General features: G+C 32.2%; 1 protein-coding gene across 8 annotated transcripts in view; it reads left to right on the top strand.

The window, feature by feature from the left end:
• The window catches only part of LOC145284844 (natural resistance-associated macrophage protein 2-like), a 131039-nt gene extending 111562 nt beyond the window's left edge, over nt 1-19477 (top strand). For all 8 annotated transcript variants that reach the window (XM_080133828.1, XM_080133831.1, XM_080133824.1 and 5 more), the window contains 4 exons: nt 649-724; nt 5634-5711; nt 7607-7639; nt 9057-19477. In XM_080133828.1, coding sequence (XP_079989954.1) covers nt 649-724; nt 5634-5711; nt 7607-7639; nt 9057-9158 — 289 coding nt within the window. In that variant the 3' untranslated portion in view covers nt 9159-19477. The remainder of the gene's footprint in view (nt 1-648; nt 725-5633; nt 5712-7606; nt 7640-9056) is intronic.
• The last annotated feature ends 5876 nt before the right edge of the window (nt 19478-25353 follow it).

Genomic DNA, 25353 nt, shown 5'->3' with positions numbered 1-25353 from the left:
AAAAAAAAGAAGAAACTTTTTGCAAACTAAAAGCGATTTTCAACACAATAACAGATAAAAAAAAATCAACCAATCAATTAACTAGCCAATCAATTAATAAAATAATAATCTGTGAGGCACAAAAGGAAGAATCTGGAATCCAAGTGTGAATGGATTATATTGTTGTCCAAAAGATTACAAAAATCAAACTATCAATAAAGTTATACTCAGTAACGTTCACAATGAAGAAAATGCAATCCTAAACATGAAAGGGTTATAATCAAATTCAATGAAATTGTACTCCATAATGTCCAAAATGAATCTCTGTAATCCAAGGTGTGATTAGGTTATGGTAAAATACAAAAATTAGTTCTTGCAGTGTATTTACATATTAAGACATAATTGTTGTGGGAACTCACCCATGTACAAGGTATGAACTCTTCCGAACTGTATAGACAGAGAGGTACGGCTCTTGGGTGGTTTGTGTACTTCTTAGTATGCAATCTTGGCTGTATGTGCTACAACCGTTGCTCTCTGTATACTCTATTGTTTCAATACAAATTATCTTTTCTAGCCCATATCTGCATCTGCGTTTACATTAGTGACCCTTCCGGGCCACAACAATAATTTTGTTATTTAAACATTTTTATTTTATTTTGTGTTTTTCAGAATTTTACAAGTTTTTGTGTGGTTCCTTGCCCTTTTTGATATGGCCGTTAACGTTTATCTTGTCATTTTATACATCGTAAGTATTTAAAGCTTGATCTTTTCAGAAAGAAATCATCCTCAGTACGACTAGCTAAAACCATAATCAGCAATTTCACTTACTCTCAATCTGTGCCTAGAACTAAACGAAAATTACATGAGCAAAGCTTTTATCCCAGAACTGTCGTCTACAGAACACAGTACCCTGGAGCTGCTTTTCAGCTGACTATAACCTGGTCGTTTTCAAGTCCAACATAAACAAGTTTTTAAGCTGTCCTCTTAAATAATTAATTTCTATACAATTTCCACCATCACTGATCATCAGTGGTGTTTCACTAGAAACTCATTAACCCAAAAAATTCAAATAGCATAAAAATTTATGTAAAATTCTGTTAAACATCAGCAAAATAGGCTGTTAATCATTAAATAGGATGACGCCTTTTTTTTATATTTTCGGTTTCTGTTTTTCATTGGAAGATTTAATGGTTTTCTTGATATAATTTCATCGATAAATGCAAAGGAATTTTTCCACCCAGAAAAACGGTTTCAAATATGTTCACACCTGGAGTACTTGTGATTTAATGCTTCATTATTATTATGAATTATTATTATGGGTTTGCAACTATTCAACATGAAAGTACACATACAAAGAAATCTTTTTGTATTATGATCCGCAAGGACCCATGTCGTAACGGATAAAGTACTAAGTACATTTACTTCTAAATGACACTCTTTTGGAGGTTAAAGGTTTAATCCTCAATGTGGGCGATATTAAAAATACAATTTCAAATTACTTAAGACTTCTACTTGATCATGGCTGATGGAACAAGAGCATGCTATCCTTGGGTTTAGTACGTTTTGGTGTGGCCGATTTGGTGGGGGGGAGAGGGGATTTGGCATCAAATTAGCGCTTTGTTTTTATAGTCAAAGTTATTTTTATATTTTCAAAATTAATTCAGTAAATGAAGATATTTTTTCTTTGAATAAAATTAAAGTGAAAATTATTAAGAAAAAATTTAATTTGATTTAAGAAATAACAAAAAAAATTTAAAATAATCGTGTTCATTTAAAGCACAAAACAAACAACAACACTCAATTGTCAACAACGAGATTATATTTTCATATTGTTTTTCTTAATTAAAAACAAAAAAATAAATATTTTTAAGTTTTTAGTCCTTAAATTATAAATAAAATAATTAACCAAAAAGAGTTTTGTAAAAACATGATTTTTCTTAAAAACAGTTAAAGTTACATATTTTCATATTGTTTTTCTTAATTTTTTAAAAAAGTTATGCAATCTTTATAAAGATGTGACTGACATGGTCAGCACTGAATTGTCCCTCTGCCAAATCAGTCATGCCGAAACATCCCATTCCTGCTATTTTCATGGATTCAATAAAAGATTCTATTCAGAATTCTGTACAGATTACCGAACTAGACAAAGATTCCCAGGTTCGGCAGATTCCCGAGTTCCACAAGATACACCTGAAGAAGTTTGAACGTTACATCAGCATGAAACATTGTGAGAATGGTGCCCAATATACAAATAATACAAATTTCAATGTTAGGTTAGGTTTTATAAAAACATTTTGACGAGATTTCAGCATCATCTATTTTTTTTTTTAAAAGTTCAAATCAAATTGTTTCAATTAAATTTTACTCATTTTGCCACGTGATGGGTTTATATCTCTACCACAGCAAAAAGATGTGACACTAGAGTTGGAAAGTTTGATTGAAGAGCCAGCACCTCCGAAGAGGAGCACTCTGATCTGAAAAAAATGCCTAGGCAGCCCCATCGGCATTCACTCGTAGAGGTACCTCTGGTAATAAGCTAACCCCTTCTCAAAAAGAGAAAAAAAACACTTGGTAGCGTGGATCTCCTTGAACTGTACAGGACTAACAAAATACCACCGCCAACGGTGAAAAGGTAATTTCAGAAATGGCATTTATTTTGGTGCTGATGAAAAAAAAAAATCCCACGGCTGTGATGATTGCCACTTTTTAACGGAAGGTGGCTATCCCTACAAGATTGTATTAAAATGGCTCAGCAGCCTGGATTTATTTTTTCAAGGGCAGGAATAAACTCGAAGTCTAACTGGAATTATTATATTACCTTTATGCGTTCCGTAACTCCACTCACATGTTTATATGCCTGTGTTTTTTGTTTCAGTTAAATAAAGATAATTAATGGTAACCTTCTGTCTAATGAGACAATGGCATTCTGCATCTAGTCTGGTGCATTGCAGCATCTGCTATGGCTATACAGTTCAATGTTGGAGTCGGCTCTCTGAATACAGGCCTGGGTGGATGATAAGGAGGTCTAGGTTTGCCCAGTTACCAGGGTCCCTCTCTCAGCGCTGCAGACAAAGTCCAACAAAAAGGCAAACCAATACAATCGAAGCTAGCACAATTGCAGGAGTTGCCAGAAAGATGTTGCAGTGCTTCATCATTCACATATTGCGACTCCAAACCAGATTTTATTTTTTGTCAGTTTACTCCTTTAGTCTTTGCCAAAGCATCCACAAAATTTAATAAATAAAAATGATATTATTATAGAGAAAATGTTAGTGTTTTCCTTTGAACTCTGGTGATTCTTTTTTTATTTAAGTCAGATACGTACAGACGTGGCCAACTCTGTAAAATGGCTATCTTCTGTCTAGATACTCTCAATGGACACTATCACTTCAGTAAGTCTTATTACTGATATCACACACAATACAACTGGCTTCCATTTGTACATACTTATGTTCCATCTTGTCTGACAATCATGGAATTGGTTGCTGCCATAGGATTTTCTGTGGCTCAAAATGGTTAAAGACTAAATATTTTCTGCAACCAGCATCATAAAAAATGAATAATGCTAAAATTTTATGCTCTGTTCAAACAAAATATGGGTTCTTATTTAGAATTTAACATAATTTAAAAAAAAAACAAAACAGAAAATAAAGAAAAAATTTTATGATATACATACCCATCATGGAACAAAGATATCATATTCCAAAAATTATGTAAATTGATCAAATAGTTTTAATTTTAATTAAGAAAACTAAATCATATGATAAAGCAAAAAGGATCACTTCACGTCTTCATCTTGAAAAAAAAAAAAAAAGAGCTGGTAAGTCCACATATAATTCAAACTTGTGAGATCGGCCTTATGATGCTACCGATTTCACATTAATAGTTTTAAAACTATTTTTATTATAAAAATAAAACTGCTTACTCAATTTTCGTAATTTTTAGAATATGACATTTCCCTTCTTTAACGGATACATAAATCATACAGATTTTTCATGTAGTTCATTTAGTTAGGTTGAATTGTAAATAAGAACCGAAAAATGTTAGCTAAATTTTGATATCATTTTGGACTTAACTAGTCTGATACTTCCAGTATAAAAAAGTAACATTCCATTGTAAAAGGTGTTCAATTGCTTGAAGATGATTGTTATATCATCTGTCTTGCGAACTGGAGGTTCTCTTAATATTTCTTTCTTGAAAACTATGATGACAACTTTAACTTGCTAAGATTTTATTATTTCAACATGTTCAGTTGTTATTTTTAGTTGTTATTTTAGCAGGTATTTTATTACCCTCCCATTGTTTTTAATGTTAGAGGATGAGTCTCCTTGCTACTGTGGTTGCTTAGAGAATGAGTAGAAAGTACTAGTCAATTATCCATTCTTGACAATCAGCCTGACAGGTGATGGGCTATTGCCGTGGCCCACTATCTATCAGACTGAGGTACACTGCTTGCGTATTACCTAGGGGGTTCATTGGCTTTTGGGAGAGGCAAGTTTATTGCTTGTTGACTGAGGCGCCCCTACTGTAAAATGCTGATGAGGATGCCCAAGCAATTTTTGCTAGAACAGAGTGCCCCTCCTTTAAGGGTGATAGCTAAACATCCTCACTTTCTGATCTTGTGTAGCATCATGCTAAGGTGTGCAGCATGTAAATATCTACTAAAATTTTATTTACTTAACTGAAGTGCTGATACCTTAACTATGAGAATTGCTTCTGACAATGTTTATAGTGATAACGAAGGATCCTAACCCTCACTTCCTAACATGATGTATGACTTTTGTAAAATTCTAGCTGCATCTGGATTTAATTTCAAATTCCTCTAATATCACGTAGTTAAGCTAACCGAACAACTATCTATTTTTCATGTGGTGTTCTAGCTGACCCTAAGATCATCTCCTGCCAATCATTCCAGATAAACAACAGAAGATGTTGAACTATCATTACAATTCCCTTCAAAAGTTATTTTAATGTTGACAAAGTGATATATAATCTATCCCGGGTTACGCCAACATGTTAGAAATTGTGATTTTGCTGTGCAGGTTGGTTAGTGCAAAAAGAGTTCAAAAAGTTAGGGTTGACGTATGTCAATCACTGTAGCTAGAGTTGACAGTGTCACCTGAAATGTCACTCAGTTTGTGTGAAAGAAAATCTGGAAAGAAAGAAATAGAGAGAGTAGGAAAGAGAGGAAAATATCTTTTTTTGCTCGCAGTCTACTTTCTGATTTTGGGCGAAACAGACATCTCGAGTCTGGCTCCGGATTTTGAGTGAAGCAGACGTGTCGAGTTTGGCTTTGGATTTTGGCATTCACTTATAGACAAATAAGTAATCCATGCCAGAAAATCGGCGTTATGTTTTTGTCAGATGTTCTTTTACAGCATCAACCAGTGACGGGAAGAATCAATCAGAAAAGACCAAAAAACAGAAAAGGAGTATGGTGACTTTATCATCGTATATGTATATACATATATATATGTACACACACACACACTAGAGGTAACACAACCACATATATAGACACATAAGAGACACGTATTAATATTAATGATAATAATGAGATCTAAGCACAAAAGACAAAATCTCCCTCCAAAATATTACAAAAGTTCAGTTTTGAAAAAATGACTAACAATTCCTTTTTTGTTTTGTTTTTTCAGGAAGGCAAACAGCCTTGGTACGTGTATGTACTCACAGCCATCATTGGTCTATTATATTTTATGTTTGTCATCTACTTGGTAAGTATTAGTGGTTTGTTTTCCTTTTCTAAGAGTGTTGAATCCATGTTTGGAGGCCGGTATAGAAGAATAATTAAATGAATTAAAAGTCGGAACATCTATCATATAAATCTCACATGTCTGTTTAAATGTATCTATGTATGTATGTATGTTTGTATATCTGCCGAAAAATTGACAGAAGCGACGGATTTTCACGAGATCGGTATCGTTTTGAAGTCAACCCTTCAGACGACAAATATAAAAAAATTGGTTAAAAACATTAATTCCTTCACCCTCAACTGGGCACTTTTCTACAGGGTGGGGTCACTTTCTTCACCAATATTTTTGATTGACTAATTTAAATAATTTTTTAATTGCCTTAATTTAAAGCTTTGCCACTTCTGGTTTGGCGCTGAATGCAACAGCAAAGATGTAACGTTTATTTATTTATTTATTTTTTTTTTTTACGTTCTTTTCCTCCTACACGCCTGCCTACCTACTACCACTTTTTTTTTTCTCAACACATACATACGAACACCCTGGCAATGCCAGGCACCCAAGTTAGTAATAAAATATGAAAATTTAAATTTAATATTAAAATTAGAAAATGGAAAAAATTGTAATTAAACTAAGAAAAGGAACTTTTAAAAATATGTATGACCTATGATAAGAACTAACAATGAATCTGATTGGTTAGCTAGCTAAACTTAACACCATGTGTGTATATAAAAATATCCAGTAACATGAATTCCATGCATTTTAACCTGACAAGTCTTTACAATAATAAATTTGTGGAAAATTCTGTGTAGCTTAATTGCCATATATATTTTTGTAATTTACATATAATCTTGTTCGTTCCAAAATCTGAAAATGTATTTATTTCACACTCATAGTATTTTATTCGTATGTTAATATAGTACATCTTACACGTGTTTTGTTGAATAGTGGAAATTCACCAATCAAACAACTCACCAGAGACAGATATGTGTTCCTCTTAAACAATTGGAAAGTTTGCTTCTTTTCTTTGACATAAAAAGGATATGATGAAGAAAAAATGTTGATAAAAGGAAATAGACATCTTTTGAAGTTCACAAAATCCTAAAAATAAAAAATAAAAAAATGTCTCCTACTTTTTATAAATGCAACCTTCTAAAAAAATATATATAATGTTTGAGTTTATATTACTCAACCCAAATTAATACATAAAATCTCTGTTCCAAATAAGAAACGTCAAAATCATTCAAGAGTTATAGAGTAGGCATATATATGTAATAGATTTCCATTTAATTGTATTGATGAGCCACAAAAATTAGTGCTACCTACTTCTGATGACGATGACTGAGACGTTGGAAGTGAACTCTTACTGAGTTTTATTTTTGTCATATTAAAATTTAGTTGGAGCAAGTTATGTAGAGTCGCTTTTAATAGTAACAATACATTAATGCAACAAAAAAAATATTTTGGAGTGTGTTAAAGTGGAGCAAAACTTAAATTTCATCATTAATCTATAATATTAAATTCTCTTATTTGGGTGATTTAAAAAAAGAAAAATATAAGAAATAAAATAACACCTTGGTTTGTTTACTAATAGAAGCCTTAAATTTTAGAGGAAACAATAGTCTCTCGTATCGATGATGTGCAAAGATGATCTTTTTGTCAAGTTTTATCAGTTTTTAAATTGTTGTGGTCTTGAAGGGTTGATAATAAATAAGACAATACGGTGGTATATTTATAAGAGTGTGCATTTATAGAAATAGAGAAAAAGTATTTTATATGAAGACTACTCTGAGACTGCTTCATTCTTTGTTGAAGGCTCCCCTATACATAATGCCTAGAAGAGTCCATATAGTTGTGAAATAGAGAAAATGACCATCACATCATAACAAAATGAAATAAAATTTTTAATTTATTTCCAGAGCATTGGTATCAAAAACTACTTAAAATTGAAGGTAAGTAAAACTTTATTATTTTTTTTCATTTATGGAGCAATGAATATGAATTTAATCATTTTTTTACACCCATGTTTTAGAGGTTTCATTGTAATAAGAATGCAGACTTTTCAACTTTTAAATGGATCTACACAATATTACAAAGTTATATATATATATATGACTGAGGAAGTAAATATGACAAGAGTTTCAGACAAAATAGAAAATTAGTTTATAGAATAGTGGACAAGCAAAAAACAGAAAATAATGGCACAAACACATCATTAAAATTGGACTAAGATATTTCATCAATTCATTTGATCATATTCCAAATGAAAATGGTTGAATCAATTTATCAAAATATTTTAGTCCAGCTTTAATGTGTTTGGCCATTATTTCTACTAATATGTTGCTTGCTTGTCCACTATTCTATAAACTAATCCCCTCCACACACACACATATATCTGTGTGTGTTTCATTTATAGACAAGAATTGGTAATTGTGAAAAAAAAAAATTAATTATAGGAAACTGTAACTCCATATTTTGTTTTTAATCTCCATTCAGCATTTGTTTTTTCTATTTGGAAGTCATCGTTTTATGGAAACCTTCTTCCTTTTTAAACTAATAGAAAAATTTCAACTGTTTTTTTGTTTTTGTTTTTTTGTTAAGTGATTTTAAGTAACTCTCAGTAGGAGCTTGTTTTTTACAATTTCTGTTTAAAATGTATGTAAGCTATATTGCAGAGAGAATTGCTTATCTAATAGTAGTTGTCTACATATAAGCTAGGGAAATAAATAAATTTCTAATTAAAAGAAGAGTCAAGAAGCAAAAATTGATAGAAATATGGAATTAGAAATAAAATAAAATAAAAAATACAGGAGGGGTAAACATACAAATAGAAAAAAACAAAGCTTAACCGAGTTTTGCAACTTTTCATTATGAACTTTTTGGTGAATATGTATCAACTAACTAATGTTGCAATGAATTTTGGTAGTGTAAAGATTCATCAATTTAAGAAAAGGCGAAAGGATGACTTTTTAGGAGTACTTTTACAAGCTGTCATACTTTTTTTTAAAGATTACTTTTTCATTTATATTTAATTTTACTTAAAAAGCTTTAAAGAGGACCTTTGTAGTGACTTATTTTTATCTAACAGTAAACAGACTTTCCAGTAGAACTTTGCTATGAGGAATCAACAGAGAATAACTTTGTCAACTACTTTTCATATCAACAAATGAAACTGTATATTATTAATGGAAAAATCTATCTTAGTTGTGAGACTTATGGCTGTATAGTCTAAAAGGACGAGATGCTTAGGTAGTCCGAAAGGCCGAGATGCTTGTGTAGTCAGAATGATTGATAAAAAAATATATATAATCAGATTTTTACATTTCCTTATTTTATTTTCCAATTTTTTTTTTTTTTTTTCTTCACCAGCGTTTTGTGATGACTAAATTTGGTTACCCGAGTGATGAATATGATGAAGCTTTGGAAGAGCTTGAACGGACAACTTACACTCAACTCATGAATGAAAACTGAATAAGTTTTTGTTTTTTAGTTACAACAGCAAGAAATATTAACTTTTTCATCCAACGAAATCTCATTTCTTGTTTAAAAAAATTGGAGATGTATATTATTTTTCTGTAAAAAAACAAAATGCAAAAATTTTCTTCAAAATGAAGAAAACAAAAAACAATGAATGTATTGTCTGTGTATAAAAGTATTGGTGGTGAAGGGGGAAGATAGGAAAAAGTAAAAAAACCTTTGAATGCCAGGGTCTTTTTTTTTCTTTTACTATTTTTCTCAATGTTATAACCATATGACTTAAATTTTTTTTAATTCAGTTCTTCCTCTGTTGCCTGTAAACTAGTACTAGAATAGTATATAGAAGCAGTCATCTTACACAATTCTACTACTAAGATCATTTGTTCACAATAATTTATCTGAATAGATAAGAAATTATCCGTAACTACTTTGTTTATTGCAATAACAATATTTCTCCTTGGAAAAAATCTAACACATATATTGCATAAATAGACCCTTCACTATTGAAAAAAAAAACGCTTGTTGAATATGAATGCATGATTCCATTTGTAAAATTCCTGATATAATATACTCTAAAAAGATATATTTTTGAAATATTTTTTTATAATTGTTAAAATAAGCTGTACAAAAAAAAAAAAAAAAGAAAAATCTTTCTGGGTGATATTTTAATGATTAAAGTGCACTTTTTACTACTCCACAAGATTAAAAAGAAAGTCCTGCATAATCCATGTTGACCAATATTAAAATCTCTTTTTTATTCGAGTATTTTTTTAATCAGTCTCCAATAAAAATTAATTTTAAAGCACATTTGATATAATTATAAAAGAAACGTTTTGTTCACCATTTTAATAAAAAATAAAAAAATTGGTTTTTGTCCACAATTCCTCCGATATGGCTCTAGTCTTGGGGAGGCCTCATGTTTTGACAAGCTTCTGAGCTTGACCTTTACTCCTGATCTTAAATGGAACACATACATTAAATCTGTTGCCAAGGCTGCTGGAAAAATGGTGGAATCCTTCTATTGATCCAGTAGATATCTCACTGCTGATGCAATTTTCTATCTATATAAGAGCCAGGTACGTCCAAGGATGGAGTACTGTTGCCACATTTGGGCAGGAGCTGCTAGAAAGGACTTATCCTGCTTTGATAGAGTTCAAAATAAACTTTGTAGCCTCATAGGGTATGTCTTTCTCACAGAAGAGATGTTGCAAGTCTGTCTCTGCTTTATCATTATTTTCATGGCAAGTGCTCGGCTGAGCTCCAATCTATGGTCCCCCCTCGCCAAACTTTTACAAGAAACACCCGTCTAGCAGAAAACACTATCAATAATTTCCCCCACTCTTTATCTGTGCCTAAACAGACTCCATGAACAAAGCTTCTTTTTTAGAACTACACGCCTATGGAATTGTCTTCCATTTTCCTGCTTTCCAGCTGACTACAATATGGTTGTCTTCAAATCTAACATAAACAAGTTTTTGATGAGCCGTTCCATATAAGTTAACAAATTTACCGAATTTCCATTACTAACGATTACTATATTGTCCAATTTCTACTGTACACTCTTTAACCTTTATGCTCGAGTGGCCTCTTGGCCTTGATAAATGGTGATGCCTATGTAAAAAAAAAAAATTAAAAAAATAAAGAAAAATCTGTAAATGGGTTTTGTATGTTTTTGTGTGGCCGATTCAGTTTAGCCAATTCAGTGTCACTGTTTCAGTTTAGCTGATTCGACAGGAGACTGATTCAGTTAAATTAGTGCTTCATTATAGTCAGTTTTTCTCTTTTTTTTTTTTTTAATTAATTCAGTAAATGAAGATACTTTTTTTCTTTGAATAAAATTGCAGTAAAAATTATTAAAAGAAAAAAAAATTTAATTTGATCTAAAAAAAAAGACTTAAAAATAACCCTGTTTATTTAAAACACAACACAAAAACAAACAACACTCAGTCGTCAACACCGAGATTTTATTTTCAAATTGTTTTTCTTCATGCAAAAAAAAGTTATAAAATCTTTATAAAACTTGATTGGTATGATCCACGCTGAATTTTCCCTCTTCTAAATCGGCCACACCATTGAATCGGCCAAGTTGAAACAATGATACCAAATCGGCCATGCCAAAACGTACCATTCCCAATGTACAAACCCATGACGAAATGATCATATTCCAAAAATCACATAAATTGATCAAGTAGTTTAATTTTTACAAAAAAATCAAATTTTATGAGTATCAGAGGAGTGACTGTTTCGCCTGCCATTTTGAAATAAAATCTCAAAAAATTGAAATAACTCAACAATAACTAAAAACTTATAAGATTTCTGTTGTAATGCCTATGAATTTTCATTAATCACTTGGAAATGATTTTCTTTATATACTGGATCAATTTACATAATTTTTGGATTATATTTTCGTTTTGTCATGGGTATGTACATTATACAGTTTTTTCTTTATTTTTTTAATATGGAGGAATTCTGGACAAAAGCCAAAAAATCTGCTGCATAAGCAGGCTATCGATGACTAATCCATTTCCCATTGTATGAGGATGGCTAGTCAAAAACAAGACAAAGAGTGTTTGTTTTTTTTCTTTTACTGCATATTTTGTTCATTGAACCATATGATTTAACATCACTACAGGATTTAAAGTCTTCTCCCCCACCACACACACACACACACACACATACACACACATATATATATATATATATATATGTTTAAAAAAAAAAAAAAAAAACTAAGCCCAATCTCATAAATTTATTTCAACTCCATAGGGCCTTTTCAAATGAGTGAACTGGTCAAGATTTGCTGTCTGACTAAGGACTGATAAAAAAAAAAATACTGTTTCATATTTACTAAGTAAATACATGTTATTTTGTATTTACTCAAGAAATACAAAACGGCATGTAGTTTTTTTTTATCATTCCTTAGTTGGATGGTAAATTTCGACTACCTCACTCATTTTAAAAGGCCCTATTAGGTGGAAATCAATTTATGAGATTGAGCAAAGTTTTTGTTTGTCATTTTATTTTAACTTTTATTTTTCCTCTGCTATGCTTTGAGATCTCCTACAGGAATTGCTCTATTCTTTACAGATATAATATTCCATTCTCCTTCAAAAGTAAAAAACTTCACAATATTGTAGAATTAAATTTACAATATTTTATTCAAAACAATATGAGATAAATATGAAAAAAATTCCTTATTCCATGGAGTTTCAAAGATAGGCTCTTCTCCTCAGAGGAAAAAATGTTAGCAAAAGGAATATATAGATAAAAATCTATTTTTGCTGGTTAGCACAATTTTTGAAAACGGTAGAGAAAAGAGCTTTTTAAAGAAAATAAAAGTTTACAGGTAAATAAAAAAGAATACTCAGCAATATCCAATAATTTTGGTTGCAGATATCCAGTTAAAATAAAAAGTTTGTATTGGGTATGGTGATCAGTAAATCCATGAAGTGTTAGTAAGATGTCCTTATCAAAATTTTCAATATCAAGATTTTTATTTTATATCCCTATATATATATATATATATATATATATAAAATGAACTCACTTTTTCCCCCTCAATCAAGACATTTCATGCAAATGTAATATGCACAAACTGCAGCAGAATATCTGAGATGTGTTATAGGCCTATTACCTGTCCACTTCCTCAATTATCGTAGATTCCTATATTCTTTCTGCTGAGAGTGCACTTCCAAAATCGGTTACAATCTATGGAAGTGGTAAAATCTTTTCTCTCTAATAAATCCTCCTTCCCCCGCTACCACTTAACATGGTTGCAGGACGCCCACAAGAGACATTTATGAAAGAACACCGGTTTGGGTTTTCTTTATTTCTTAGTTGCTTAGAAAAATTGGAATGGAATTTTAACGAATTTAATCAAAGGTTTATTTATGCCATTTTTTTTTTTTTTTTTTTTTTTGCGCTGTTCACTATTGTGGGGGTCGCCTGGCCTTTTTTTGGGAACTGACTTCCTCCACAAATAATAAAAATGAAAATAAGAAATCTTATGTGCAACACAAACGGAGGTTTATTTCCGGAATAGAAATAACAAACAATAACAAGTTAAAACATAGTTCTCAATATTTCAGAGTTCTTTTTTTTGAGTTCATATGAAAGATGGAGAGTCTCTTTTTTTTGTGTTCTTTGAATGTTCAAATATGTAACAGAGACAATATTAATGTTCGTCTGTTAAAAGAGAGTATTAATGCGCGGAGCAGTGGAAATGAAATAATTGATGTTTGCACGCGTGCCAAGTCCTAATGAGAAAGCGTTGAATGAGTCGGAAGAGTTTAAAGAGACGAAAGAATGCTCGAAAGGCTAAAAGACTAAAGAGATAGATTTTGTGTTTGTGCATGTTTATATATGATCTGATCGGCTCCAAACGAGCTCTAGAAAATCAGTTTTAAAATATGTCCTAGGAGGAATTCCATTGGACGGAAGACATCACATGGGGTGCTTTCAACTACGTACGCACCTTTGGTATATAAAGGTCACGCCGGAATTTGCGTGGGTGTCATTTTTCATTTTTTTAACGCGCCAAAACAATCAATTGCACTGCGCGCTTAAATTGTATTTAACGATTTCAAATTTGAATATTAAACTGTGCCAACTGGCACACTGTTTTTTTGTTTTTCCGAACACGCCCATCATTTTTGTCCCTGATTTATGCTTTGTGTTTTTTCGATTTCTTTTTTAAAGAAGTTTTACGTTTGTTCGCTGTTTTTTTTTTTTTAAATTTTATTTTGCCGATTTTTTTTAAAGAAGTTTAACATCGTTTTTTATTTATGTTTAAACAGGGTTATTACTTCGCTTATTCTTTAATTTACCCCCCCCTTACACACACACACCTCCAAACAACCGGCCAACGCCAGGTACCCCCACTAGTTATATATATAAGTATACACATATATAAGCAAGCATTGTTAAAAATAACAGAAATCTTCTGCTTAATTATACCTGTTTTATTTTTCGATTTTACTTAAATTCACTGCAGAACTAAACATAAATAATAAAATCCTATTCCTTGATATTCTTATTGACACCTCTAATGTTTAACTAGTAGGACCTGTAGACATTCCAGTGGCATCTTATGTAATACATTGCTTCTGTGAATGGAGAACCCGCAATATTATTGTAGCCCTTTTGTTAAAACTGTAAAAGTATTTATCTAAGTAATCTGGTTAATATAGTGTCAGAATATATCTGGTTATTACGGTTTATCTTGATATCATTATAGGAGTCTATGACATATTTCCATTGTATGAACTCCTGGCATGAACAGAAACCCAACGATATCATTATACCATCTTTAGACAGAACAGATACTACTCTTTGATCCTAGCCAGAAGCCCAAGAAGGTATATTTTTAATTCACGTATGTCCCAAAAAGCGTTTTTTTAAAATTTTTTATGTTCTTTGTTTTGCTTTTTTGTTTTTTTTGTTTTTTACATTGTGTCTTCGGTGATTGGAAGAAGGTGGTAACTTACTATGAATATCAAATTAGTGTATCTATGTACTAAGTTAATGTTCATAGGATGCTATCGCTTATCCTCCTTTTTAATAAATAGAATCTGATTGAATAATTTATAATCTGGAAACCATGATATGCGTACATACGTTAAAGGTACTATGGTATTAATATATACATACTTCTGTTTATAAAGAAAACAATCAACTTAAATTGTAGCTTTTTAAATTTTAATAGCAAATGATCCCATCACTACAAGATAGACATGTTAAAAAATTCCTAAACTGCACAAAATTAACCTCTCCCACTGAAAAAACATTGATCAAAAAAAAAAAAAATCTCTTATTAACAACGAATTCCCTAACACAGATGGTCAAATCAGTTAATTATGCAAAACTTTAGACACTACTACTAATAATAATAATACCCAACATCATATCTTAGATTCTAACATATACTACCATAACGAAATACAACTAAACTTCAAATTAAAGAAAAGGCCATAAATATATGATACACAGATACATATCCTCAATTGATGATGATGATAATAATAAAAAAATTAAATTCATTATTTACAAGAGATTTAAAACCCAAAATCTTAGAATTAAAAATAACTTCCCTTAAAGCATTAGAATGAACCAATGTTGTTTGTAAGTTTAAATGCCCTTTGAGAGATTATAACTCCCATAATAATAATAAAGCTAATATCTACATTTTTCCAAATAAAGTTACAAATAAGGAGCATAAAACAAGATATAAATGATTGTTTACACCTGTTTCAAAGCAGTGTTTAAGTCATTCGATGAATCATAAGATTATAAATATTGATTCTCTTCAGACAAAAAAAAGTTTATTTTAAAATCCAAAAATATTTCAAGTGCAAAACAAAGCATTTAATGTGCATGTCCAAAACAGTTGAAGATTCCACAAAAAGTAGAACCAAATCACAAGAAAAGTTTTCAACATAAATACCTCAATAATCACCATCAATTAAAACCTCCATCCTACATTATAACGCATAATAAATCCAGAACAAAGATTAAAAAGCACATATGATTAATATATGCATGGCAATGCAAAATAGACTATTCTTGTGGATCAAAACTGCACAAACACTTGTCTAGCTACAACAACTGTCAACAATTTCCCTCAATCTCTATCTGGGCCTAAAACTGAGCGAAAATTCCATGAGCAGAGTTTCTTTCCTAAAACTGCCTGCCTCTGAAACACAATACTATGGGGTTGCTTCCCAGCTGACTATAACATGGTTTTTTTCAAGTCTAATGTAAATAAGTTCTTGTTGAACCGTCCTCTTATATAATTACTTTGCCCATTTTCCACTATTACTGATCAGTGTTTTCTTGTCATGTATCTAACACCTTACTCTTATCCTAGGGTGGCCTCCAGGCCTTGATAAGCGGTGACTCCTATGTAAAAAATAGAAAAAAAAATATCTGATTATATTTGATTATTTTTTTTAAATCTGCCAGCTTGTAACTAATACACACTTGTTTGTTAAGCAGTCGATTATTTCAAGTTGTAGTTTCATATGTGCCAAATGAATAAATTCAAATAAATGATGCACAAGTTAAATCCCATGTAAATAATGGAGTAAAACAGTAAAATAAAATACTCTAAATAAACGAAAATAAAGTGCCTCTTAATAACGCTCGCTTGTAAAAATTGAAGATGTGTGAGTTAAAATATATTAGATGGATCTGAAGGAGCTTGCCCCCTCCCCCTCTCTCTTTTTTGTTTTCATCTTTTTTTCAATTTTTTCAACCGATTATTATCGAATGGTCACTAGTCTACCAGATTATCATTAAATTATGAAAAATAAGTCAATATTTAAATATTTGTAAGGGTGTGCTCACTTTTTAATGCAACATTCTAGTAAATCGATCACTCATTTTAGAACCACTCGACGGTTTTTAGGACAAATTTAGCTTTTTTTATTTTTTTTTTATTTTTTATTTTTTTTTAGATTATTTTAAAAAGCGAAATTCCAAAAAAGGCTAACTCTAAAAAATAAAAAAATATTAGAGAGGGTGGGCAACTCCTTCAGATCCACTATATATTGATATAACATGAACTAAAAAACATTTTTTTTTTTTTTCAAAAACACTTAATACATAAGTAAAACTTTTATAAATTATAATGTTTCAAATGTCATGATCGTTCCATACAACTCAGAATGAAGGAGAGGAGATACAAAATATAAATCCATAAAAATATTAGGAACCTGAATTCACACGTGTAAGTAAATTCTACCAATTCATTTAAAAAAAATTTTTTTAAAATGTTTCAAAATTGAGATTACTACTTCTTTTATAGACTCTGTTCACAAACATGTAAATTCAAATATGCTGACTGACCTATAAATGTCCATCTTATTTTTGACGGGTAGTATGTAAGTCAATGAATAAAATACAAATGTTGTGTTATGCTTAGATGTTTTCATTTGATAACAAATTTCGTTTGTTTCTGTGCTTTTTAATCTGTTATGCTTAAAGTTTAAAAGTGTTTTCTTTGTCAATCACAATAAATGAGAACAGAAAATGATTCGTTACATAAAAAATGCCACCATGTTTTTTTTTTTTTTTTTTTACATGGTGATCACCACTTATCAAGGCTCGGAAGCCACTCGGGGATAAGAGTTATTGCATGTACAGTAATCAATGTGATAGTATCGTAGTAATCGTTAGTATTGGAGATTCGATAAGGTGTTTTACTTAAGAGGGCGGTTCATCAGGAATTTGTTTATGTTGGACTTGAAGACCTCCAAGTTGTAGTCAGGTGGGAAATAGGTAAACGGAAGAGAGTTCCACAGGCGTGCACTTCTAAGAAAGAAGCTTTGTTCATGGAATCTATGTTTTGATTTAGGCACAGATAAATAGTGGGGAAAATTATTGACAGTGGTTTCAGCTAGATGGGTGTTTATCGTGAAAGATTGGAGAGGGGGGGCAGAGATTGGAGTTCAGACGAGCACCTGCCATGGAAATAACGATAAAACAAAGACAGGCACGCAACATCTCTTCTGTGGGAGAGAGGTTGCAGGGAAGAGAAAAGGGCATCCCCCACTAAGCCACAAAGTATAGTTTGTATTCTGTCAAGGCAGGATAGGCTGTTTTTAGCAGCTCCTGCCCAGATGTGGCAGCAGTACTCCAATGTAATCATTAATAAAATTCACGACACTTTCTGCAATCCAAATATATTTGAAATATTTGCACAAAATGTAAAATTACATTATGAACAAATTAGGCACATGCCCATTCAAAAGTGTGGGGATAATGGGTGTCATTGGCCATCCTTGGTCTCCAAATACTTAAAATTGTCTATCCTACTCTTAACTAGAAACATCTCAGTTACTACAAAACCATATTCACTCCAGGGGTTTTCCTACTTAAGATAAACCCAAATTTGAAAAAGTTTTATTGAATTATTTATAGTAATAACATTTCATTGGAAAAGGAATGAGGAATAAATAGTATATCACCACTTGGACGGAAGTGGCCACTATTTAAGGAAAGATTAACAAGATGTTGGTTACATTATTTTTAGGAAAGATTAACAAGATGTTGGTTTACATTACATTTAAACTTCTGCATATCAGTACAGTTAGGGAATCAGGTAGCAGGAAGAGAATTCCAAAATAGTTGTTTGGGGGAAGAAACTATTTGAGTAGAAAGCTTTCTGGCATTTAGAGACCTTGACAGTGAAGGGGTGTGATTTTGTTACTAAGCGAGTTTGTTGGAGATATGTACGTCAAGGGAGTACAAGTGCAGCAAGTTCTTTGGAGAACATTTCACTAACATACTTGTAAAACTGACAGAGAGATGCAACATTGCGGCGATGGAACAGGAGTTGGAGCTTAGTTGACAAAGTGGGACCTCTGAGATTGAAAACTTTTTGGACCCTGTTTGATAGAGAGAGAGACTAGTGGTAGATGCACCAGTCCAGATGTGGCAACAATACTCCATGCATGGGCGAATAGTGGCTTTATAGAGGTACAGGATATTTTCAGGTGTGAGTAGTCTTCTAGCACGATAGATGGAAACCCACCTTCTTTACAGCAGCCTTTGCAATGTCCTCAATATATTTTTTCCAGTTCATATTGCCCATGAATGTTAAGCCGAGGAGTTTGAAGGATGAATTCTCAGGTAGGGTGTTATTTGTCATGGCCTTCAGTTCATGAATCATTTAGAGATTGTTTTGATAGGCATTATCATTGTGATAAGCCTACAAATAAAAATCTGGGAAGTTATAATTCAGGGAGTTAGAAGCGTAAACCTTGGTAATAAAATGGTTGGCTTGCAATAAAACATGCAACTAAATTGTTAGTAAAATTGAGACTGTTTCCAAATTTTTTGGATGAGGATTGATAATTTTTATCATTTGGACTACTGTTCTCATCTTTAGTGTTATTCTCACAACCTTTTAAAGAAGTTCAGAGGTTACATTGACTACAATTGAGATTGTCTTTTATTTTATTAATACAATATCTTGATTTTACAATTCTTTTGTGTTTATCTTCGCATTTAGTTGGAGATTTAACCCTTTTTGTCCTAATGGCTAGTATCTATCAGGATAAAGAAAGGGTTAAATCTCCAAATAAGACTTCCATACTTCCATATTGTGTGTAATAACAAAAAAAAAAAAAACTCGAGTATTTCAAATAGAATGGCCTAGACTTTTCAGCCTCAGTAGGCAACTAGTCGAAGAGAAAAAAAATAAAAAATAAACACTTACAACTATATATTTTTTTTGTCTCTGCATATATAATGTGTAAGTGAATTTTATCGATTCATGTTTTTAAAAATAAAAATAAATGTTGTTACAAATTTTCTTGAGTTAGTTCTAACACCCTTTTTTTTTTATATAGAAAAGAACAATCTTTTGTAGCAGAATAACCTTCCGTTTTTTTTTTTTTTGTTTTTTTTTTTTTTTTGGACAGAGACAATTAAAAACCAACTGGTTATTGCATTCAAAAACAAATTATATTCAATTATAATTACAAATACAATACAGGGTAATACTTATGTCAGTTTGAAGATTGGTAGTTTCCAAAACGGTTGTTCTGGAGAATGTTCTTTTTTGTTGAAGAAAATTAGGTAACAAAGATGAGAAGGAAATTTTTTTTTTTTTTTTTTTTTTTTTTTTGAGCTCTACTCATTCTTTTGGTAAATTCTTTTTGAGCTCTTCTCATTCAAGGTTCTTTTTTAGTATTTGTATATAGCCTCTCCTCAAGTGATAGTGGGTAATTTGCATAAAGTCACTTATGCAAATTGCCCTAAAGTCTTGTTAAAAATATTTCCAACAATGTTTAAAAATTGAGATTACGATTTCTTTCATAGACTCTGTTCACAAACATGTACATTCAAGGCAGATATGCTGACCAACCTATAAATGTCCATCTTATTTTTGATAGGTATTATGTAAGTCAATAAATAAAATACAAACGTTGTTATTAACTGCACAGATCGTGATCGTCCTATGTGTTGTTGTTTGACTCGTGTTGCAACAAAAGAATACTCCTTCCAAACAAAAACCACAACTCCAGTTTAAAAACAGCATAGGTGTATTTATTTTTGGGAGATTACAAGTGGTACTTGTTTTCTCAGCTTATCAAGGGACATTACTTTTTTCAGTTAGGTCGGTTGCAGTACGATTCCCCATGTAATGATGAACATTATCTTGTAACATTTATTATGTCTAAAATGTTCCAAACATTGAGACTCGCAAATGAAATAAAACTTTGACACAAACTTTTTAAGTGAAAGAAAAAATTACTTATTTCATTCAGTTTCACACACAAGTTGTTGACACGTATTTACAACACGACACAATGTGTTCTTTCTTTCTCTTTCCTGGTCTAATAGCAGTCCTTTGTTTTTAGTTACAATCAGTTGTTGTGTTGCAGTAATTCTATCTAGGATCCACAAATCGGCCGGCTTGTTTTCAAAAGTGTAGGAGGAGAATACTAACATGGTTGTGAAGTATATCTTCCAACTCACCACGCGTATTTTTCTCTTCTTTTCTTTCGATCTTTATGCATATATATCCATTTCATTCCATGACCTGCTCACGCCATGGTTTAAATGCTGATGCAACATTCACTTGGCACATCAATAGGCATACATGTTTTGGCTCCATCATTTAATGACAGTCAGTAGCTGTTACAATTTTTATTTCAAACAAAGAAAACATTTCTTAGGTGGCTAGCCTCCACCCAGAGAATATCTTCAATTGTCTGTGCACCTTCCATTTTTTGCTTTTGTACTTGTTTTCTTAGGTTGAATACAAACTTGCAAAAAGGAATCTTTTATCCCGATCAACAAAAAAAAAAATTCAAATCTAACCTGACACAAGACCGTTTATTCCTGAAGACCACTAAAAATCAACTGCCCCCCCCCCCCCCACTCTGGAAAACTGGCTTTGATTGCCTCCCCTTTCCATCTTTTGGAGAGTCTTTATCCCTGACAGGAAATTTTAGATTCTGACTTTTGTTGGTGGTCAGCATTCGACCACCCAGAAGCTGATTACTCAAGATCTGCACTAGGGATAATGGCTAGACAGTCTATTTACATGGGTTTATCTGGAGTCCATCTAAGAACATTACCTTCCTTGGGTCAATGATCTTGGCATGGTTTCCCATTGGAAGAGGCATCATTGTATTAGACAAGTTGTTTGAACCAAATTTACTCTTTCTCTCCACAGGTCTTTATCTTCCATGGCCTAAGGAAGATCTTTGTGGCAATATTTTTGACTACTAATGAGGGTATGGTCTCTCTGACAGTCGGGAGATTCTATTCATAAACGATGCTGTTAGGAACTGACGAATTAAATTAATTCACGTTCTGCTACCAACAAATCAGAAACCAGAGTTGCTCCATAAAAATTAAACCTTTTCTGTAGCAACCTCGCATGTGTTTTCTTCATGTCAACACAGGAAGAATCTTTTGCTCTGTGGCGTTCAACTCAAGAACTGTCTACTCCAGGACTTGTATAGAACAACTAACCATCGGAAACTGTTTTGAGACTAAACAAGAATCTTCAAGTTGTATGCTAATGTCTTCTGTCAATAATTCTGTGTATGTTGTAACAGGTTTTCCTACATTAGCGGTTCTGTGTTTAGGATCTCACAGTACTGCACTGACAACCTCATCTTTTCTTCTGTAGCAATGTCCAGCATATTGTGTTCTTCTTTCTCTAATTAGTGAAGAGATCCTGAGAAACCAACCATACACACGTCCCCTTCCTTTTCCATTAGCCGGGTATGCATCCCTTACAATGTATGTCATTTGAATGCATCATGGAAACAAGCAACCCAGCACATGTTTACATCTGTATAGTCATTGAAATTGCCAGCATGACATACTTGCAACCTAAATTATTGCCTAACGTAAAGTCAAATTGCCACTAGAGGTCAGCTGTGGAACTGTAATTCCCATAATGCTTAAAACCCCAAAAGTAACAAGTCTATGTTAAAATAATAAGCTAACACAAACTTAGATACAGTTACTTGATAAACTGAAATCAGTTCTTCCAGATAATACCTGCAACATCCCTCAACTCTCTGCATCAACAACGGCCATCCTAGAAGACTGGAATGGCCACATTTAAATTCCTTTAAGCTTGCTGCTAAACACCTAGTGACCTTGGCCACCCACAAGGTAAGCTCATACACATACACACAACGGAGCTTTGAAACAAACTTTCTGATGCTCTTCTCTACTTCTTATTCAAGCACTTTAAAGCTTCTCAACAAGCTTTGGTTTTTCAAAGTATATTTTTATATCTTTGTAAAATTGTTTGCATAAGTATATTTTGCTAATTCATGTTTTCTCCTTTTAATTGCTCAAATTCTGTTGTTAGTACTTGCTAACTGGTGACCCATTCATGTTTTTATTCATTTTTTTCATTTGCCAATTTAACTGCATGTATATTAAGCATTAGCACTGTTCTTGGCACTTTTCAAAGATGTTAGTATCATTAAAAATACACTACCTGTAGCTAGGTGCGGCATTACAGAACTAGTCCAACAAACTATTTGCATTCCAAAATCAAATCAAATTCAATCAGTTATAAACTTGCCTATTTACAAAAAACGTGCATCAAAATGTGTAGCTGCTACAGGTTATTAAGCTGACAGAAACCACTAAGCGAATTTGCACATTGTATGATTATTGCATTTATAATTGATGCATTCAGTGTGGCAGTGGTTACCGAACTAATGCTGTTTTTTTAGGTGTGTTAAAGATACTGCACGATTTTCACTAAGGAATGCTAACAACCATCCAATTAGGACTGGATTCTAAAGAAAATCGGAGAAACTAAACACCGAAATGAAATTAGTTAAAATATTGTAATTAATTTATTCATATAGATAATATATTACTGTAAATAATGCATAGTTACTGTTTAATCCCATATTAACATACAGTCCGCCTTCACTGAAACGGTACTTTCTCAAAAAGGAACACTATCAGTGAATTCTTCAATTTGTTTTCACTTTTTGAGTCATTGATGATTTGAATGGATTTAACAGCTTTTAAAAAATCAATCCACCTTAATGAAACAAGATGTGGCTCTGAAATATGTACATATAGCTTTTAAGTACATAATCTGTAATATATATATGTGTGTGTGTGTACTCCTATAAATTTGAGCTTTTTTTGTGTGTATTGTAATTCATATTAAAAAAACTTTTTTCTATTTATTTAAAATGAAAACACAACTTTGTTATATATGGTGTGTTGAATTGCATTCATCTCGAAAGGATCTAGTTAATTTGCATATTCTTTTAAACATTAATTTTAATTAATTCCCTATTAGTTTTTTCGGTTTTCTTATGGGATGATCACCTTTAGATAACTATTACGTGTAATTATATTCACGCAGATATTCTACATGACTTATACTTGCGTAATATTGCGCAAAAAGGTTATAGTAAACAAACATCTTTTTATATATATATATTTATTTATGTATACGTATATATTTTTGCTTAAAAAATTTTGCCTACCAAACTCCTCCGTTAGGTTTTGGTCTACAGACATGACACTTACTATATAGGGTATTCAAACTCATGCAAAACTTTATATTTGGGTTTTAGCTGAGGGAAATCGGTACTAAAGTGTTAAAATTTTAAAAAAATGGAATTTACCAGGTGAAGGTCGCATGACGGCATTATGAATATGCATGTTTAGCATAATAGCTATTGGTTCATGATTTAATTTTTAGCCTTGCAGCAAACATGTTTTCATAGCTCAGGCATTAATGTCAAAGGAAAAAGTAAATTGTAAGCTAAACGTTTTGGTTTCGATTGTCAATGGTGGTGCACAAGTCATTTTTTTTTTTTTAACTTTTTAAATCATTATTATATATTGGGTCCAATCTATAAATATAAAAGCAAAAATGTATGTTTGTTTGTATGTGTGTATATTTATATTTATATTATACTAGCCCCACTAGTCTATATATATATAAAAGGCAAAATGTGTGTGACATTTTGTGTATGTCTTCAAAAGGCTTTTCTCGCACACGATTCCAAGGTCGTTACGATCGCTTACAACTGTTTATATGGGTCCTAAATAATAATATGTACGATTTGGGAAAGTGCGTCACATCTAGATTTATTTACGTCGACTTTTACAAAATTATTGCTATTTTGGCTCCTTGCGTGTTGAAGAGGCTTTTTCGTATAAAAAGTGAAACTAATTCAAAGTTAACAAGTCCTCGGCATTACGCCGGGAAATGTCCAGCTTTGATCAATGTTGTACATCAGACAATTGTTATTCAATCTGGACAATTGGGAGCTGGTTCCCCTCCCCCCAACAGATGTTGGGGGGAAAAAAATAAAAACAGTCAAACTTGGGTAAACAACTGTGTGACTTCTATTTGACCTTCTTAATTAGGTCAAATGGAAGTAGCAGAGTTAACTTTTATTGCGCACGCCTGTTTTTATAGCTTAATAAATAAATTCAAACCTGGGAATGTTGTATGTCGCGGTGGCCTAATGGGTAACGTCGCCCGTTTTTTTTTTTCACACATTAATTTCCAACTCAAGGGTACGGGTTCGATTCTCATACTTACCTACCAAAACATTTTTTATTTATTTTTACCCCCCCCCCCCCCGGAGTTTTGATTTACCTCAAGACACCCGGGCATCGCCGGGTACCCCCCGCTAGTATAATATAAATCTCATGTATGTATGTTTGTATGTCTCGTAAAAACTTTTGACAAAGGCAACGGATTTTCACAAGATCGGTATCCTTTTGAAGCTCGCCCCTTCGGACAACAAATATAAAAAAAATTGGCTCAAAACATTAATTCCTTCACCCCTAGCTAGGCAGTTTTCTACAAAGAGGGTCGGTTTTTTTTTTTTGTGTCGCCATTTTTGCAAGTCATCGTATCATTTGGAATGACTTTACTAATTTCAACGTTCTGAACTTCTGGTCGCATCATGGAGTAGAGGTAAAACGTCAGGTTTTCTTTCACTTTCTTTTCCTCCTTTGCTGTTTGGGTTCAAGCCTGCCTGCTTACTCCCCCCCCTTTTTTTTTTTTTTCAACACACCTTCAAACACTCAGGCAATGCAGGGCACCCAGGCTAGTATAATAATAAATACAAAATCTGCATTTATCAAAATATCATATTTAAGCGTATTTTATGACCGGCCAATGCTGGGTGACCTGCAAGTGTGTGTGTGTGTGTGTATA

Source organism: Euprymna scolopes, chromosome 9, assembly GCF_053919585.1.
Source record: "Euprymna scolopes isolate OS-2025 chromosome 9, ASM5391958v1, whole genome shotgun sequence".
In the NCBI taxonomy this organism is placed as follows: domain Eukaryota; kingdom Metazoa; phylum Mollusca; class Cephalopoda; order Sepiida; family Sepiolidae; genus Euprymna; species Euprymna scolopes.
This window is presented reverse-complemented; position numbering and strand designations above follow the sequence as displayed.